The sequence below is a fragment of the Falco punctatus genome, assembly GCF_963210335.1.
Source record: "Falco punctatus genome assembly, chromosome: 3".
NCBI lineage: Eukaryota > Metazoa > Chordata > Aves > Falconiformes > Falconidae > Falco > Falco punctatus.
This window is the reverse complement of record NC_137582.1, coordinates 25,723,338-25,741,198: the sequence shown is the minus strand read 5'-3', so window position 1 is coordinate 25,741,198 and position 17,861 is coordinate 25,723,338. Positions and strand designations below refer to the sequence as shown.

At 37.7% G+C, this 17,861-nt stretch overlaps 1 protein-coding gene across 3 annotated transcripts in view; it reads right to left on the bottom strand.

The window, feature by feature from the left end:
* Window positions 1-350: 350 nt before the first annotated feature.
* ANGPT1 (angiopoietin 1) overlaps window positions 351-17,861 on the bottom strand; it is a 200,183-nt gene continuing 182,672 nt past the window's right edge. For 2 of the 3 annotated variants that reach the window (XM_080381255.1, XM_080381256.1), the window contains one exon: window positions 351-12,748. In XM_080381255.1, the coding sequence (XP_080237381.1) occupies window positions 12,588-12,748 (161 nt within the window). In that variant the 3' untranslated portion in view covers window positions 351-12,587. The remainder of the gene's footprint in view (window positions 12,749-17,861) is intronic. The other variant, XR_013927190.1, reaches the window with a different exon arrangement.

The window sequence follows — 17,861 nt, the reverse complement described above, 5'->3', positions numbered from 1 at the left end:
ACTTTGGAGAAAACTAACCAATGTAGGCTATTAACATTCCAGGTGTTAACATCAAGCAAACTAAAAAAAAATTAAGCTACCATAACAAGGAATAAAGGATAGGAAGGAATATTCTTCAAAACTTGGTAAAAAGCTACATGTGAACATTAAAACATATGTGTGGATTCTACAGTCATACTACACTTTTCATAGAAATTATTTGCAAAAAAGACAAATTACTAGAGATGGAAAAAATAGCGTTTCAACTGTCGGGTATGAATACATTTTTATGTGATGTCCTACTTGATGTATATATACTACTGCCAAACCAATAAACAATCAACTCACAAAATTTTGATTCCCTGTTGGGGTTTTGGGGTTTTTTTTTTGCTTTTTTTTTCCTCTAAGTATTAAGCTGTCCAAAGAAAGAAAAAAAAAGGCAAATAAGAAAATGCAGGATGACACAACAGGAGACAACTCTGCTTATACGAGTTTTGACATCCAGGAATTAAAGGAATCTAATTGCTATTGTTTCATTTTATCCTATCTGAAAGAAAATCATTTTTGAAGAGTCGCAACAATAAATAAGCTTATTCAGCTAAGGGATGAACCAATTAAGAAATAATTGAAGCTAGAATTATTTTGCACCATCTCCTGAGAGATAGTTTGTATATACTATCTCGTATATTTTCTGTACACAGAGACATGCATGGGAAATATATTTGCATGTAGGAGACTGCTGCCCGAATGTGGTATTACTTATAGTAGGCCACCCACAATAACGCTGCGTTGAAGTAACTCTTCACTACCAGCAATGATTCAGTTAACCTTTGATTAAACACAGGAATTTAAACTATGGAAAGGTCTGAAACTTGACACAGTCCTTTGACACCTCGGTGTCTGTCATTAAAGATAATCCTGCATTAGTTACTGATTTCTGAAAATAGAATTAAACTACTTTGGTTTTCGATCTTAACCCTTCCATATTACAGAAGTAACCCTGCTGTGTCCAGAGACTTCCTGAATTACTGCTTCTCCTTTCAAGTCCATGTGTTTGTGAGGGGGCTTTAGAGGGAGCACAGGGGCCAGTGAACACAAACTGGGCAGCTCCATCACCAGCAAATGAAGTGACTGTCTAGGTCATAGTGATCGGCAGACCACAAAAAAAACCCAGGACTTCAAAGTCTGGTCATGCTGCATCTTTCCTTCACTTTTTCACGTTTCATAAGGAGTGAGACTTTGAATCAGACAGACAAGATGTTGCTTGCTCGGTTTTGCTTTTTTTTTTTTATCTTTTCTTTGTCAGCATCACCAATGCCATGCCACTATTTTTAACTTCATCTCTGGAGATTGTGTTTCACCTTTTGCCGTTGTATCTAGCACATAGGACCTTCTTCTGATGGAGGCCCTGGGATGATCTGAGAAGCCTGCACTCGCAGATATGTTTTTACTCCTTTTTAACTACTATCTTTTTTCCCCTCTTCCTCAACTCTGTATATACAAGTTACTAAGAAAACCTCAGTGAGAATACCCTGATATTTCCTCAGACTGTATTTTTTCCTCTGTGCAACGTTAAACGCCAGCAAACAGTGACATGGTTTCATTTTGCAGTGATTGTTTCTCACCTGGATATACAAAACAAAATAAAGAAGTCAGAGGAGCACAACTCAGCAGCAGATTTCCACTGGAATATAATGTGTGGGGGATCTAAAGGTCATAGCCTATTAAATATCAGAAAGTCTTTGGATTTACACTGTTTTTGAGAAGTTAACCATTATTTTTTTGGGTAGGTTGTGTGCTGCACCTGAGCTAGAATAAGCTGAGAATAACCCAGCCACTGACTGTCCTGGTGATACTGTTGGGGAGCAAGACATCACCCCACAAAGGGGCTGATCTTGGAAGTATGGTGATAGTCCAACCTGAGCAAAGCAAACCCTGGTTGACAGCAGAAGACTTCTTTTGAAGCTGAACATGAACACTAACTAGACTCCAAAGCTGACAGTGACCTCTCCACACCTCTCCAAGGCACCCCAATGCCCTGGATGCTGGAGTGCCCACCAGTCTTTCCAAACCACTGGCAAACAGTTAAGTGACTTTTAGAGAGAAGACTTTTATTTTTTATTTTTTCCCAGCAGAAGCTCGTCAATCTGCCTTGTCAGCCTGTACCCTCTTGGCAGTGCACATAGGATGTTCCTATCCCCCAGCTACTCACAGCAAACTGAAAAAGTGGAAGAAGCAGCTTTATGCTGTTTTCTTTTAGCTCCATGATGTATGGGTATGGAGCCCATGAAGGATAGCTTGGTCCTTGGCAAGTCTTCAAGTGACACCCACTTAACCTTGTCCCAAGGGGCTGTAGTGCAGCTGCAGTTTCCTAAAATTAAAACTCGTCTTGCATGTCTCTCTTTAGTTAGATTTCTGGTTCTTCACAGATGTCATATGAAGGAACAGTCAAAAAGTTTCAAAATTATTAGTTTCAACACAGTTGTTGAAAGTTTCTGTACAAATGGAGCTGCTTTAGGATCATGACCATATTAACATTTTTTTAAGCATTTCCACAAGCACATGCCAGAAGGAAGAAGAAAGAAAAATAAAAAGACAACCCAAGGATGCTTCAGTTCAAAACTGATCAATGAAAATGGGGAAAGACACAAGGGTTGAAAAGACTCTCTTGGGCATGTGGCCTTTAGGGGGTGAGGAAGGTGAAATCTTACCCATATTGCTGAAGCTCATTTCACTGGTGTACCAAAGAGGGCATTGCATTTTGGCAGGGTTCTGCTGGCTGAGTAATAGTGCTGTTTATCGTGCAATCATCATTTCTGATAACAAGGTGCAGAGCACTAACTGGAAATAAATACTTTAGGGTGCATAGAGTAACCTGAAATTTCCTGGTGGAATACTAAGTTTATGCCTCCCATGATACTAATCTCACAATTGACTTGCTGAGCACTAAAGATTTCTTTTACAAATTAGATGTGTTTGATAACCCATTCAATGTTTTGACATACTTAGTATGTTGCTGTTCATGTTCCTTCCTGGATGATGGTTTAATACGGTAATTCGCAGATGCCAGCAGGAAAGTCAGACAGGTGCACGCACCATGGCATTTCTCCATATTCCCATGGATCATGCAGGAACCTAGTGGACTCCAAAGTCCTTGCTTTCCTTGTCTTGCTATTTTGTGTGATAGCCTCATTGACTGTTGTTTCTGACAAAGAGAACACAGAAAGAAATAATGCCAAATAGCTTTTCCTGACTTTATTTTTGTGGAGAAAGGAGAATGTTTTGTTTTGTTTTGTTTTGTTTTGTTTTAAATAATGTTCCAGAGTAAAGACCACAAATTCTGTGTTCCTTTTGATAGACTGAACCTGCTCTGAAGTTCTGGGAGCTGAAGATGTCAAGAGATGCAGTGTTAAAACCCGCAGAAAAGGTGTGTCAAGGGGCATGATTCAGTCCCTATTGAAACAGCTCAGCTGTCCATGCAATCGCAAATGTTAGTACTTCAAAAGGCCTTACATTGACTTTATTATCAACCTTCCCTTGCCTTCGGTAGGAGTAGGATTGCTGTGCATTAGGGCAGCCATTTTCTCTTATTCACTAGGTGTGACATGCTCAGAAAGTACTAGTTCCTGGGTGTGCTCTTAAAAGTGTAGACAGTTGGAAAATATCTCGTTTAAGAAATCTGTGGCATTAAGCAAAAAGCTGGACTCTCCACAACAGGGCTACACTAAGTCTTTTCTAAAGTCAACAGACTGACACACAGAATCACATCCTCAAAATATTTCAGTGTTTAACTCATAAGTGGATATGCCTAACTAGACACAAGCATGTGAAATAATGGTGCTGATTTGGGGCTCTTCAGGTGTGTATTAGTGATTGCGAGAAGGGCTGCTTGAGTTAGTGTGGGATGTAGTGTCTGATTCTCTTCATGGTGAGAGCTTCATCTGACCTGAAGAAGATGAAGAGCAGAAGGAAGGACTTTAATCCTATTTTCACCACAAGGCCCCAAGCTCACTGGTTGTGTGCTGAGCAGATGAGAACTGAATCACAGTGCCAGGGCACAGCTGCCATGAGAAATGGCCTTTCAACTTTTAAACCTCCATTTAAAAGACTGCTTTTCCCCATATTATGTACTCCGTAAGCTGATGTTCCTTCACAGCCAAGGTGCTCATATTGAAATCTTGACTGCGTGTGTAACACAGCACCAGCTCCTCATGCTGTGCCACAGGCACCATGTCAACCGGGATGCAGCCTTCTGGGCACCTTCTGGTCAGCCGTGAACAAAACGGGGTTTGTCCGTTCATGCTTGTGGCCTGTGGGTAACCAAATTGCTTCTGCTTCTGTTTCATCTGCATTCATTTTTATTTGTTTGGAGCTGCTAAGTTCACACATTTTGAAACTCAAAGTTGATAAAAGGGCATGAACAACCGGATTTCTCCAGCTTTCTAAATACTGATCCTCTTCTGGTTTCTGTAAGAAAATGACATGGAGCCCTGGTAATGTCTAAGGTTATCTGTGGCCTTGTGACCTGTGAATAAACCTCAGCGCAACTCTGGTTTGAACACTGGAAAGTGAAAGGTCAGAGAAATGAGATAGCTTATGTACGGCAACAGGATTAGGAGTTTGGGCTGCTCTGAAGATATTAATTTGAACCGTCTTATGGCCAGTATCACTCAGGTGCACTTAGGAGAAAAAAGGCATGCTTGAATTCTTCACAAGACACAGTAATTTTTGTATTGCTAAATATGATTCCAGAGTAAATAAAGGCACCAAAATGAGCTGATTAGTTGGGGACTTAAAAATGTAAAATTATAAGGATATATTTTCATTTCCTGATGAATCATTCCTCTGAGTAAAAAACCCTATTGCAATGTGATTCTTGGACCGTGCAATAAAACCAATGTGTGAGGGAGTAATTAAAGACTTTCAGGATAATGCATTATGCATAAGTTGGCTAAATTTAGGTTGGAAGAACAAACTGAATTATTGCATTTACAACTGCTGAGTATTTGTCTTGAAGATTATTTTAATGTGGCTTTTAAAAACATAGTTTAGTTCCCACCTCGAAGTATAGCTTTCTGTTCTTTGGTTCTTTCTCAGGCCTCCTGATGTGTGGCCCATGTACGTATCTCTGGTCTAGTCAGATTGTAGTAAATGTAACATGACTTTTTAGAATGGTTTTGTGTGATTCACCTTTCTCCATCAACTATGGTTTTTTGAGCAACGTTTTTACTCTGTAAACATCACTGTTTTCCTTAGGGAAAGTCTACACTGCTATAAAACCAATGTATTTTTAGTCCATTTGGGATAAATTGAAATCAGCGGGAGTTCAGTACTTTTAAAACTGAAAGCACGTACCTAAATATAGACTTAACTTTGACCATCCATGCTGGACATCCTAATACTTTTTAGCAGTGCCTTCCGACTCCTTTCTTTAGATCTTTTCATTGCATGTTTAGTTGATAACGGCGATGACCACATCTTTGGGAAAGCTCCTTTTTGATCTATAGGTGGCAGCAGACAGCAGGAACTTCATACATAAGAGCTCCTCTGCATCTCTGAGTGACCCCAGATGGCAGGATAGCTTGCTTTGCTGTAGGATGAGCTCTTTACCGTTTTCTGCACACATCTAGTGGTTATTTAAATTATATTTTTAATATGTTTATATTATACCTAATTGTACTGAAAATATAAGCATTTTTTTGCCTGGGTTTTTTGTTGTTTTTTTTTTGTTGTGGGTTTTTTGTTTGTTTGTTTGCTTTTTGTGTGTGTGTGTGTGTGTGTGTCTGAATACTTACATGTGTAAAACATTAACTGGAACAGGTTAGTCACCTTATAAATCTCCTTCGATTTCCTGTATTACACATTGACTTGCAGTAGTATCATTTAATCTGTTTCAGATTCTATCAGCCTGAGCCACATCTAGTCTTTGGGCTGTGGGGCAGCTTACAGTGGCTGGAAAGGAGATTCAGAAGATGCTGGTGCCACGTGAATTTGCACAAGCCACACAATGGAAAAGAAGCGGTGACAGAGCTGCTGGCTCCTGTCTAAACCTCTGTTAACAAACCCATAGCCACAGTCACAGAGGTAAATTTCCCACCTCTTCATTTTGCACTGTTGGGTACTCAAAACTGTTGTTGCTTATAAATTTCTTTTTACAACAACAAGTCCAATGTATTACCTTATTGTCTTTTCCCAAAGCCTTTAAAACTCTAAACACCAAAGCTTTGGTAACATGCTAAAGGCAAGAGGGTGTATTAGTCCTCTTGAGTAGCACTGGACACATCTCCACCTATGCGTTTAGAGAATTGCCTGTCTCTTCCTGTGGTAAAACCAGAGTTAGTTTCTTAGTCTAATAAACAGAACAAATAAGTGGAAAAGCCTTTGGCTATTGAGGCTGTACTTCTTAAAAAATACTGACATGTATTTGTATCACGTTTGGCTTGTGACCAGGCAGTCTAAGAGCCAGCACCTTCACTCCACAGGGGCTGCTTTACCCTGTGCACAGCCTGGAGATGTGCAGAGGCACCACCTCCTGAGAAACTGCCATCACAGTGCCTCCTGGGCCGTGCTTCTCTCCACTCTTGGGACAGCACGTTATACCAGGAGAAATGGGTAGGAGGGGGAGGGGGGGGGGGGGCTTGATGACTACTCCATTGCCTGGACTAGGGTACAGATAGCCCAGATGTGGCTTTCAGCCAGCAAGATTTGGGCAGCTGCTTGTCAGTGTGCAGGGATGGGCCAGGTTTTGTGAGACCCAGAACCTGCACTGATGCTCCAAGGAGTTTCAGATTTCCTGGAAGGACTGAATGAAACCCCTCAAAAAAGGCAGTATTGGTGCCTGGCAGTGTGATACTCACTCCACATGAAAGCAGAGCAGAAGACTGGAGACAAGAATCACTGCATGAGTCCAGGAGGAGAATTTTGCCTGGCGGGGTTTATAGAACAAACAGCACTAAGTGGTGATATCAAAGAGAGATTAAATAGTCATCTCTGGTAGATGAAAGATGACCACCAAAGCACAGGCCTTTTAATAAAAAAACAAAAAAAAAAAAAAAAAAGAAAGAGTAAAACATATATCCAGGAGTTCTGCTCCATTACTCAAAAGAAAACAAACCAGTAGTTCAACAATGCAGCTGAATGACATCAGGTCTGAGATTTGCAGTTTCCTTTAGAGCAGACAATGATTCTAAATATAAGCATGAGAGGGCTACGAAAGGATGGAGATCCACATCTTTCAGTGGAAGAGTAAATATTATCCAAACTTGATTTATCTACTGGTCGATTCTTGTCTCATGCTAAAAGCATGAACTGCTTCTCAGGCAGCATGTTACCAAAAATTCCTCTAACAAGTGACTGCTTTTTAAGTATTGCTTTAGATTTTACCATATGTCAATGTATCTCCATTGCTCTGTAAATATTAAATAAAAGCAGAAAGTAAAATGGTGACAGTGTTCCTTTTAGGCTTTTTAAAATTAATTGAATGCTATTTATCCTTTAATAAATATATTAACAGATTCCTCTGCCTAATTCTTCTTAATTTTCTTCCTTTTCCTGTGCTTTCATCTTTGTCATTTCTACATAATCTTTTCATCAGACTGACTTTCTTCTTTTGCTGGCCTTGCCTTTAGCTCATTAATATGATTGCTTTGCATTCTTACCTGTCTTATCCTATAACAGCCATTTTCTCACTCTTTTTCAATTCTTTCTTACCTATCTCAGTGTATCAAGATTCTCCAATTTTCCTTTTCCTTGTTTCAGAGTTTTTTTCTCCCTTCTTTTTCTATTGGGCTGAAGCAGGTGACGATGAGTTACTCTTCTGGAGGCCTGTTAGGGCTCCTAGGGCTGACCTGGCAAAGTATTCATTTTCTGTTTAAATAGAAAGAAGGTCCTTTGTGTACATATGTGCCGATTTTTCCCTCCATGGCCTTGCAGAGCAAATGACTGTCAAGAAAGGTACCTTCCCACGGTTTGGCGGGGACTACTTTGCTCTCCCCACAGGTGATGTGGTTGTGATCACAAGCATCTGAAGGTCTTTGGTTTGTTAAATGTGGCACTTGACTTCCTGTGACTACTTCCAGGCAGCAGAAGGCAAGCACTGCCAGCAGTTTGAAAGGAGGCACAAGGGTGCTATTAAAGTGAGAGAAAGCTAAGAAGCATAACGATAGAGAAAATTTATGGTAATACTTTGGAGCTCAAGATTATCTCTACTAAGACAGCTAGGCCTTCATGTACTTCAATATATCAGTGGTTTTGGGGGGGTCATATTTATATAGAGTATATATCCATTCTTTAATTTTCTTCAGTGGAACTCACTGGTTTGGAAAATTGCACAGACCATTTATATGGAGAATAAGGTCTGCTCCCAACAGAAATTTTAGCTAGTGGAAGAATAAAGACTCTAATTTCAGAAGATTTTGCACGGGTGTAGGTTCCATTTCATTATCAGTATTTAAAATTCACACAACAGAATATAGCATTTTCTAAAGGAACTTTTCAGTTTTTAAAGGACTTGGTACAGAGCATCTTGACATAACCAAAAGTAGCTTGTCTTCTAAAAGATCCATACCGAATTGATCCCTGTGCAAAAATTAAAAAAGCATACAAACAACACCCCCAAAGCATACAAACCCAAATGAGACCCCTAGATTCCTGCTCATACGAGGAGGAGCCAGGGAGAGGGGGGCAGACCCCCCTCTGTGTCTGAACCCACTCCTGGAGGAGAAGGGAGTTCTTACACTGTGTGCCAGACATGGCACAGGAAATGTGGAGCTGCTATGTCTCACGAGTATGTCTCACAAGTATGTCTTCCCTGTCTGCCTTTTCCCTCTTTTCGTTACACTCCCATATCCCTGCCTTCTCTCTTTCCTGCTCTTGCTCCTCTACCTTCCACATGCTATCCCTTAATCCTCCCTTCCTGCTGGAATTAGCTCTTTTCATTTATTTCATTTTTGGTGCTTTCTGGATTTTTTTCTTTTTTTGGCCTGAGATTACAGTTCCTCTAGATAAAATTTAGAAAAGGTCATTTTGATTGGTTTTCTCAAGTTTTCTTCAGACATAGGTCGGAGTCAGGCAACACCAGCAGTCAGCTGTATTCGCAGGAGTTACTGCCTCTCTCCTCAAGCTGTCCGGCTTGTGTAAAAGCTGGTAGGTAGGAATGCCTTTTGGCAGAACTGTAGCACAGTCTGGTTGCAAATTAAGCTTGATCCTACCTAAAGAGTTAAGCTCTTATTGTGATTGCTGTTTCAGTTTTGTTCTTCCCAAAGGAGGAATGCTATGCCAATTCCAAACGAGGTTATTTGAGGCATGGTCAAAACTGTGGTTTGAGCTGGAGGTCTGCAGAGAAGAACGTTGTTATTATAGCTGGAAGGGTTTTTTAAGGAACTCTTGTCTTGGGAACCTGTTGTACAGAGGATTATAAATGTAGATGACTTGTCTACCTAATAGGGCAGTACTGCATGCTGGGGCACTTACAAAATGTGCATTTAAATTACATCTCCATCCTTAGAAGATATTAAAAATTAAGGATCTATATGCTACAGAAAACACATCTGTTGAATTGTGAAAAAATTGTGTATTTCAGTTTTATAAAAATTTATCTGTGGAGGTTGAAGTTACTATTACCATTGACATTGACTACTTTTTTAGGATCTTTCAAGGCAAGCAACATTTTAATATAAATCAAATCCACAAAGACCATTTTTACTACTTGTAACTCTTCAATTCATGTAGTACGTACATCTTCAACTTAAGGAGCAAAATGTGCTTTTATGTAGTTCCTCACAGCTTTAGTGTTGATTTAAAAAGTTAGGTTGGTCCAAAGGAACACAATGAACAAGTCCAATAAGGCAAAAATTCCTGAGAAAATGAGGATAAATTGACTACAAAGAGATGTTAAAACCAATCCCTGTAGCATTAAAAGGCATACAAATGGAGCAAGAGGTATTTCTGGCTAAGAGATCAGTAGAGATTTGTCAGTGCCATGGAACATGATAGAATGGGTGGTAGAAGAATACATAAAGCAAAAGAAACAAGCATTACACTTCAATTTGTATCTTTGCCTGTGGAATTCAAGAAACATTTTATTTTCAAGATTGATAGAGTTTTTTATGATTTGAACTTGAAATAACAAATATAGTCCCATGGTTTCAATCAGGGAAATCAAATAAAAATACTGAAATATGGATGTGAAAGGTTAGAAATATTAATTTCTGGACAAGCTAATTACACTCCCTTCCTAGGCTTTGTTGAAAGGTATTAATATTTCTTACAAGGAGATGGTGGCTTGTAAAATGTTGTCAGCCTGTGACAGAAATGTATATTTAAGGCAAAGCAAATCACGGACTCTGCAATTTTTTAAAATGTTTTATTATCAAGGATAAGAAACCAAATCCACATTTTTTTCAAACACAGATAAATAAACAGTAAATATCATGCTTTTGATTTTAAATGCGTTTTGCCTTTTGCAATATGATCTGCAAAAACGGCATTCCTAACTTGGAGATCTGCAAAAATATATCTTTTGAGAATATGGAGGAAGATGGATCACATACTTCGCACATAAATGAAGATCATTTCTGAAAACTGCTGGTAACTGAGACAAAACAGCTCTGTGAAATTGCTGAGTAAGGAGTAGCTTGGTAACTTGTTCAGCAGAAAACAGCAAATTAACCCTTAGGCAAGATTATTTCAAATATATATATAAATATATACAAATACACAAAACCAAAGAACTTCCCACTTAAAACCAAACATACATCAAATTGTAACAAAAACAGAGAACCCTGTGGGGCCTTATGATCTTTAAGAAGGGATGTTTAAAAAAATCCAAGCATTTTTTTTTCTATTCCATAGAAATAAACTGGTAAAAAAAAAAAAAAAAAAAAAGGAATAAAAGCAAAAAATAAAAGCAGTTACTCTGTTATCATTATCATTTAAAAAAGAATCAGACCTTTGTTGTGCCTGATCTCAGTAACGGTTTAATGAATGAAACAAAGCAACAAACAAACAAGCAAAAAACTCACCACATGCAGATTCTTCATGTCATGTTGGTCCCAATTTAACTGATGAGAATGGAATTTTTTATTTCTGTGGGAGCAGGGTAAACTTTTTCATTTTATATATAGCAGAAGTAGAACGACTGCAAGCTACTTTCCCAAATGGACTTTATTCATGACTAAATCCCAAGGGGCTGTAAATGCAAAGAGTTGTCTCTATACCCTCATGGGCCACCCAGCTAATTTGTTGCTTGTTATTATAGGAACTTTATCTTTTCCAGTAGTTGAATTGTGTATCTTGCCCCACACTTCTGTAACATTTTAATACAGCAAAATTACTTGTTAGTAACCTGTAAGCAGTCTTTTAAAGTTCTTTTAATATTTATATCCTTTTGAGGCTTTGCACCGTTTGCATAGGGTCTGGGCTGCCTGTACAAATTAAATGACCATTACAGGAAATATAAACATGCTATTTACAAGTTCACAAATCTTTATTTTCTATACAGTTCTGATGAGTATTTTTTTATAGTTGTAGCCTAAGCACTGTGTAGAACTGGCATGCTTCTGATATTCACAAAAATGTAATAAAAAAGTAAAATAATTAATGATAAATTGTGCACATGCAAGGATACTCTAAAATGAATCCATTGCCTTAAGCTATGCATTTATGTAATTTTAATATACCCTAACAGTTTTCCTTCCTGTGTACTTTTGATGGAAATATTCCATGCAAAATTTTATATTTCCTTTAGGATAATCTTTCACATTCTTTAAACCTTCCATTAATTTTTCTGCATGACATTCAGACTGCCTTTAATGAAAGAAGAGAAAAACTTCAAAACATGGCTACTTTTGTTATCACACTATAAATCCTAGCTCAGGGATTATGCCAATTATCTGTTTTACCTCTGCAGAGCAACTGAAGAATTTATGCTTATCACCCTTATCATTCTTCATATGTTTAACTCAGTTAATTTATGAGAAACATGTCCTTAAAGGCTTTAATGAAAAATAATATTAGCACAAATTATTTGACTGTGGGATTAACATAAATCCATCCACCATTGAAATTCAGTTCATTTAGGAAAAACAATATTTAGAGTGGTCACTGTGAGTGCTTTCAGGTGAGTTTTAATAAAGGTGTCTCTGTATCTCTGTAATCCTCTTTCATGGGTATAATGTTAGCATTTCACTGCTGAATAACATTCTATTCAATAGATCATGGTTGATGCATTTCAGTTCTTCAAATTGTGATGCTGTTGCTGCATAATCTGGTATGGTTTTGCATCTTTTATTAAAAATCAATCAAACAAACAAACAAAAAACCCCCACATCCACTGACAAGCACCGGTTTTGGGCAGCATAACCAGATCCAGCTGTTCTTCTCTGGAAAATCATTGCAGTCACCTTCTAAACGAAGCTGCCTCCAGTTCTCAAAAAGTGGGGTGACTGTTGGGGAGTTTTTGTGGGTTATGGAGTGATAACAAAGCGATTTTGCATCATCCCTATGTGTTGCTTCAAGAAGCCCTTCACCTTTTACCTTCAGACGGTGATAGTATTGCTGCTGAGGGCAGTGTCGTCCTGCTTTGTTCCAGGATCCACAGCTGAATGCCTTTAAAAGTCCAAGGGCCGAATCATCATGGTGGTGGAGCGCAAGGAGTAGCTGGGGCCTTTGAAGTAATGCCACTTGATGCCATTGAGCTTTCCATGGTTTTGCCCAGCTGTGTAGAACATCCCATTGAGATTGGAAGGGCCACAGGCATCAAACCACCACCCTGAAGCCATTAAGATAAACAGTTAAACTGTGAGGGCAGTAAGAATTTTTTACTTTTGTTTTATAGGTTTAGTTGCAAATTCTGGTATTCCCAGGCCCATAAGTACTCCTGGTGTGATGGTGAGAGGTATTTTAATATTTTCTTATTTTGCTCTTTTGTGCTTTTCTATAGCCAGTGATGCTGGAGGATGAACACATGTATTTACGGAGTTGGAAAAGTACTTAAAGCTTAACTCATTCAGGTTTTATAGACAGTTTGTGAAGCAAGAGCAACAAAGACAAACTGCTTTGCATGTTTAGACAGTATTACAGTTCACCCATCTCACGTAAACATCAGAAAAAGTCTATAATTCATAAATATTTTGCAAATTTCACTTGTTGCGTTATTTTCAGCATAAGCATGATTTAATTTTATTAAAAATCCTTTTCTGTTGCTTTAACTGTGATTGTTAAATTGCTCAGACAGATTTTTTGCTCTCAGGTTAGATGTTCTAGCAAACATGGGTTATGAGTACGGTGGTGCTGGCCTGTTATAGCAATTACAATATTATAGTAATAAATAATCAGCATTCAGAATGGCGTTCAAGGAGACAGGTAGACTCTTTAAGACATATGATAAATTTATAAAAAAGACTCAGCAAATTAATTGAAGAACTAAGTGAAGAAGACAATTACAGCACTGTAGGACACTGTCAGTTAGTTAGAATACCTGTATGCATGGATAGATGATTTACATGATTACCTGAGTGTGCATGCATTTAGGTGACAGTATGGCCAGCTTCAGTCAAGGTATATTCATTGCATGTACAGTTTAGGCCAGAATAGTGATATGCAATCTTTAATCTTATTATTTTGAATGCAAAAACCTATATTAAATCTTAAGCCTCCTAATCTTGATCTTGAAATGTTCCAAACATGTTTGGGTCAGCAGTGTCAGGACAGTCCTTACACAGATACATTTGAGATTTGTTCACTTCTCTGCAAAACCTCAAAACTGAGAAAGTTCCCACCTGGCACTTAGAAAACTGACAAACATCCATTCAATTATTTATTTTTTTAAATGGGTTTTTTAGGCACTTTATTTGCATGTTTACACGTAACAAAAAATTACTAGCTACCTGACTACCATTAAGTACAAAAAGATATTAAAAATTTTACTGGCTGATATAAAAGTTAGACCTAGAAAGTTGCCAACTGCCTTTTCTTTCCCCTTACCATGTCTGCTCTTTCCCAGCAAGATGTGGGTTCCTACTCATTAGTCCTTTGAATTCTGTGTGCAATTGCATATAATTTGTTCTACTGGAAAGACAAGGAAAGAAATGCCTTGCCCAGATGCTTGTGATTTTAGTTCACTGCTCCAATAGCCGCATTGTAAAATTGTTCTGAAAAGTGAGGTAACAACAGATTTAGGAAAAAAAAAAAAAAAAAACAAACAGAATTTTGCTTTCTGAGGGAAAACCAGCAATCTGGTTTAGAGAATGGCCCTGTGAACAGTTGTGTTGGCATAACTGAAGGAGTAGTGAACCAAGAAATTAGGCTAAAAAAGATGTGTGACAGCTCAGGAACTTTTCAACCTGATTTTTCTGGCAAAGAAAATGCATGTAGAGCCATACCTCCACCTTTCTGAATCCTTTGTTAATATAGCACTGAAAATAAACTGGAAATATGTATCACGTACTTGAGAATATCACTAGTGATGACAGAGGTTTTTCTACCATGTGCATGACAATGCAGAAAATGCAAACTTACTGGAAGTATAGGTTTTGTTGCAAAGTGTATGCAAAAAAAGTCATCTCACCTTTAGACTTCTGTAGTGAAGATATGTATATGTCTTCAGCCAACAGAGAAAATGGAGTCAGTGGTGAAAAAGTGTGAAACTTAAGATCTATTTTAAATTGTTGCTTTAAGATGAAATTAATCAGTCAACTCCCTTGTCTACATTCCCAAGATCTTTTCTTGTTAAGATGAATTTTAGATTGCCATGGGAGTTAGAGTTTTAAGGAAGACTCTAAACAACATGAAACTTGGCAACACCAAGATTATAGAGCACTAACAAATATAAACTAGGTGACAGGCTGACTCCACTGAAAGTAGTGGGAGTTTTGCTGTATATCTTGATGGGAGTAGAATTTTTTCCCCAACACCTTACAGAGTAACTATGTAATGTAACAGAAAGATGCTTAGTTCCAACTGAGGAAGGCAGAATGAATGCCCAGACTGCAAATAACTAATATTCCCAACGTCAAAAGCTATATTAACCTCAATGGCTAGGAAGTCTATTTGCCAGAAAGATTTCTGCTGGGTTTATTTTTTGTTGGTTGGTTTTTTTGTTTTTTTTTTTTTTTTTTTTTGTGGGGGGTTGGTTTGATTGGTTGTGTTTTTTAATAGTAAGACCTATGGCTTTGTGAATCTTTAGCACAGACCTTATGCCTCTTTCCATGTAACAGGGTTGTACTGAACATATACCTTCATGTCTAAAGGCAAATAAGATCGTAAAGATCAGGTGGTGTCTTTTGCTTTTGGTGGTTAAATGGCACTTTATTTTTAAAAGTTGTTTCAGCCTGCACATCACAGCATTGTAATCTTCCCAGGACCCCCTTGCAAACCTTTTTCAACACCACCAGCAGTGGCAAACTGATTATCTAGTGAGTGGGTAATGAATTATGCAGATGTCACTGTGGACTGAAATGCAGAATTTTAAATTTCATGTGTTTCACTCTGACTTCTGAAAATGGAATGAAGCTGTAAGAATCTCCTTTTAGACAATGTGCACTGCCCTATTGAATCCTCCAATTACATCGTATTCGGTGGTTAGCCTTCTATCTACCTATAATAAATGCATTGTATGAAGGTATTTTGAACTATACCTTACTACTACTGATATGATATTTACCATGATCAGTCTTCAGATCCAGCCCTTACTCTCTCCTTTCTATTCAGATCCGTGTAATTTATGTTTCTCGTCTTGTAAAGTAATTTCTTAGATTTTGGATAATACTTATTGGGATTTTTGCAGAAGTAACACTTCATAATGAAATCTTGAGGGAAGAATTTATGCCAGATAAATTCTGGCAAACTTCTATTTTGATACAATTGACCTCCCTTTGATTACAGAGTTATACCTAAGGGGGCAATAACCAAAGAAAGAGAAAGCTGTACAGCTGATGTTTTACTGTAACCATAGTGTAATCTTGTAGAAACTTAAGACAAAGTTAAACAGAGAAAATCTAATCCTCATTTTTCAAAGCTTGGACACAGATGCAGCTGGGTTCTGTTTATGGTGTTGGGATGAAGACCTGGCAAGCTGCGCTAGTTACTATTTAAACTTAAAGGAAAAGCAATAGATGCATAAATGGCCTTTTTGGGGAGAAAGTTTTCAGTGATGTCCCACAAAATGTAAATTAAAAATGGAATGAGTCAAAGAAACACAAAATTTTTTAAAACTTTTTGAAGACCTTCTCAAGTCTCTCATCATGGATTTATTCTAAATAAATATCCCTCTCAAAATGTGTTTTAATGAGCATCTTTTTATTTCTCCACTATACTGTTCTTATTAGTAAGACTATGATTTTTTAATGATATTTCCTAGTACTACATTAAAAAGTTGGGTTTCTTTTCTGTCTTCCCCCCCCCCCCCCTCCTTCCATATGGTTATTACTCTTCATCCTTCCCTGCAGTCCTCTGAAAGCTTTTCATTCCCTACAGGGAATTATCACAAGACTTCCTACTCTGTGTCTCAACACCAAAATCCGCATCTTTGAATGAATATGAAGGAAACATTTTTTTCAGACACCTTGTATATCGGAGGGAAGTGGACTGGAAGCAGTGACTTTCTTGTAGCTACGAAGAAGTAAGGGAATATAAATCAGAGGTTTCTGAAAGAGATTCCTTTCTGCCTTGCAGAAAACACCAAATAAAGCAGGTCCAGAGCCGTGAGACAGTCTGACCCAAGGAAAGACACCCAGTAGTTAGATGTTGGCTTATTCCCTGGAATTCAGATGATTTTCCTCCCATGAAGAATTCTATTTTTCAGTACAAGGTAATGGCTTTCCCAAATAAATGTCAGGTCTTCTCTGAATAGCAGTAAGATTTTAACCTCAGATATGGCTTCTGTCAATACTTTCCATGGGATATTAGAATCAGGCATGAGAATAATGAAGCGTGGGCATTATGAGAAATAATAATAGAAGTAAGATTTTAGAGTGACTAATGAAGAGGTGAAGAGACGGCTTTCATAAAAAGGTTAAGAGAGGTCTTATTCAGAAACACAGGTAGTTTCTTCAAGTTGTTGTGTTCATGAAGTCACTAACTGCTTATTTGAACTGAGTTCAGTCTTTTGAGGTTAGCCCACCTCTAATAATTTGTATAGTTCAAGCAGCACTACTATCTCTGTTTGCAATAAATATCCTTAGGTCATAAACTATATTGCCCAAACAAAAAAATAATTTAGATAATAGATTGATAAGTTATTTGAAAGTCCAGCTACACAAATAAAAATGAATCTTCACTGTAGACAGCTGCTCTTCTGAAGCAGTTAAACCATACTCAGGTTTTGTGAACTCATGCTTTAGTCTGTAATTAGTGTTGCTGTTACCACTGGGAAGCTGCTAAATTTCATGTCAGCTCTTTTCATTAAATAAATTTATTTTGAAAGTTTCAGCCTACTTAAGCCACCTATCACCAGACAGTTCAGCTCCTCACAGCTGCTTGTACTACATCTGTGACAGAATAAGAATATATGTTGATAATTTCCACAAATTCTTGCAAAAAACTACCTAATAAAGGAGAATTGTTCAAATGAATAATGATAATACATGAAAAAAAAACACGGCCACATTTTATAATGGTTTTCTGAAGTCAAAAGGATAATTTTTTATATGGTAGAATCTTTGTCAAAAGCAACATTATAAAAAATTTTATATTGTAAAGCTTAACAGCTTTCCTTTTTTAACTTATTGCATAAATTGTAATTAAGCATGTATGTATGTAAATTTATTTGTTCGTAACCTAGTGCTTGTCAATTCATGAGTGCACTATAAATCTAGCATGCGTTGGGAACTTGCTAATGAGCACTCAGGTTTGATAAAAGGTTCTTAGTTGCCTTTTACATACTA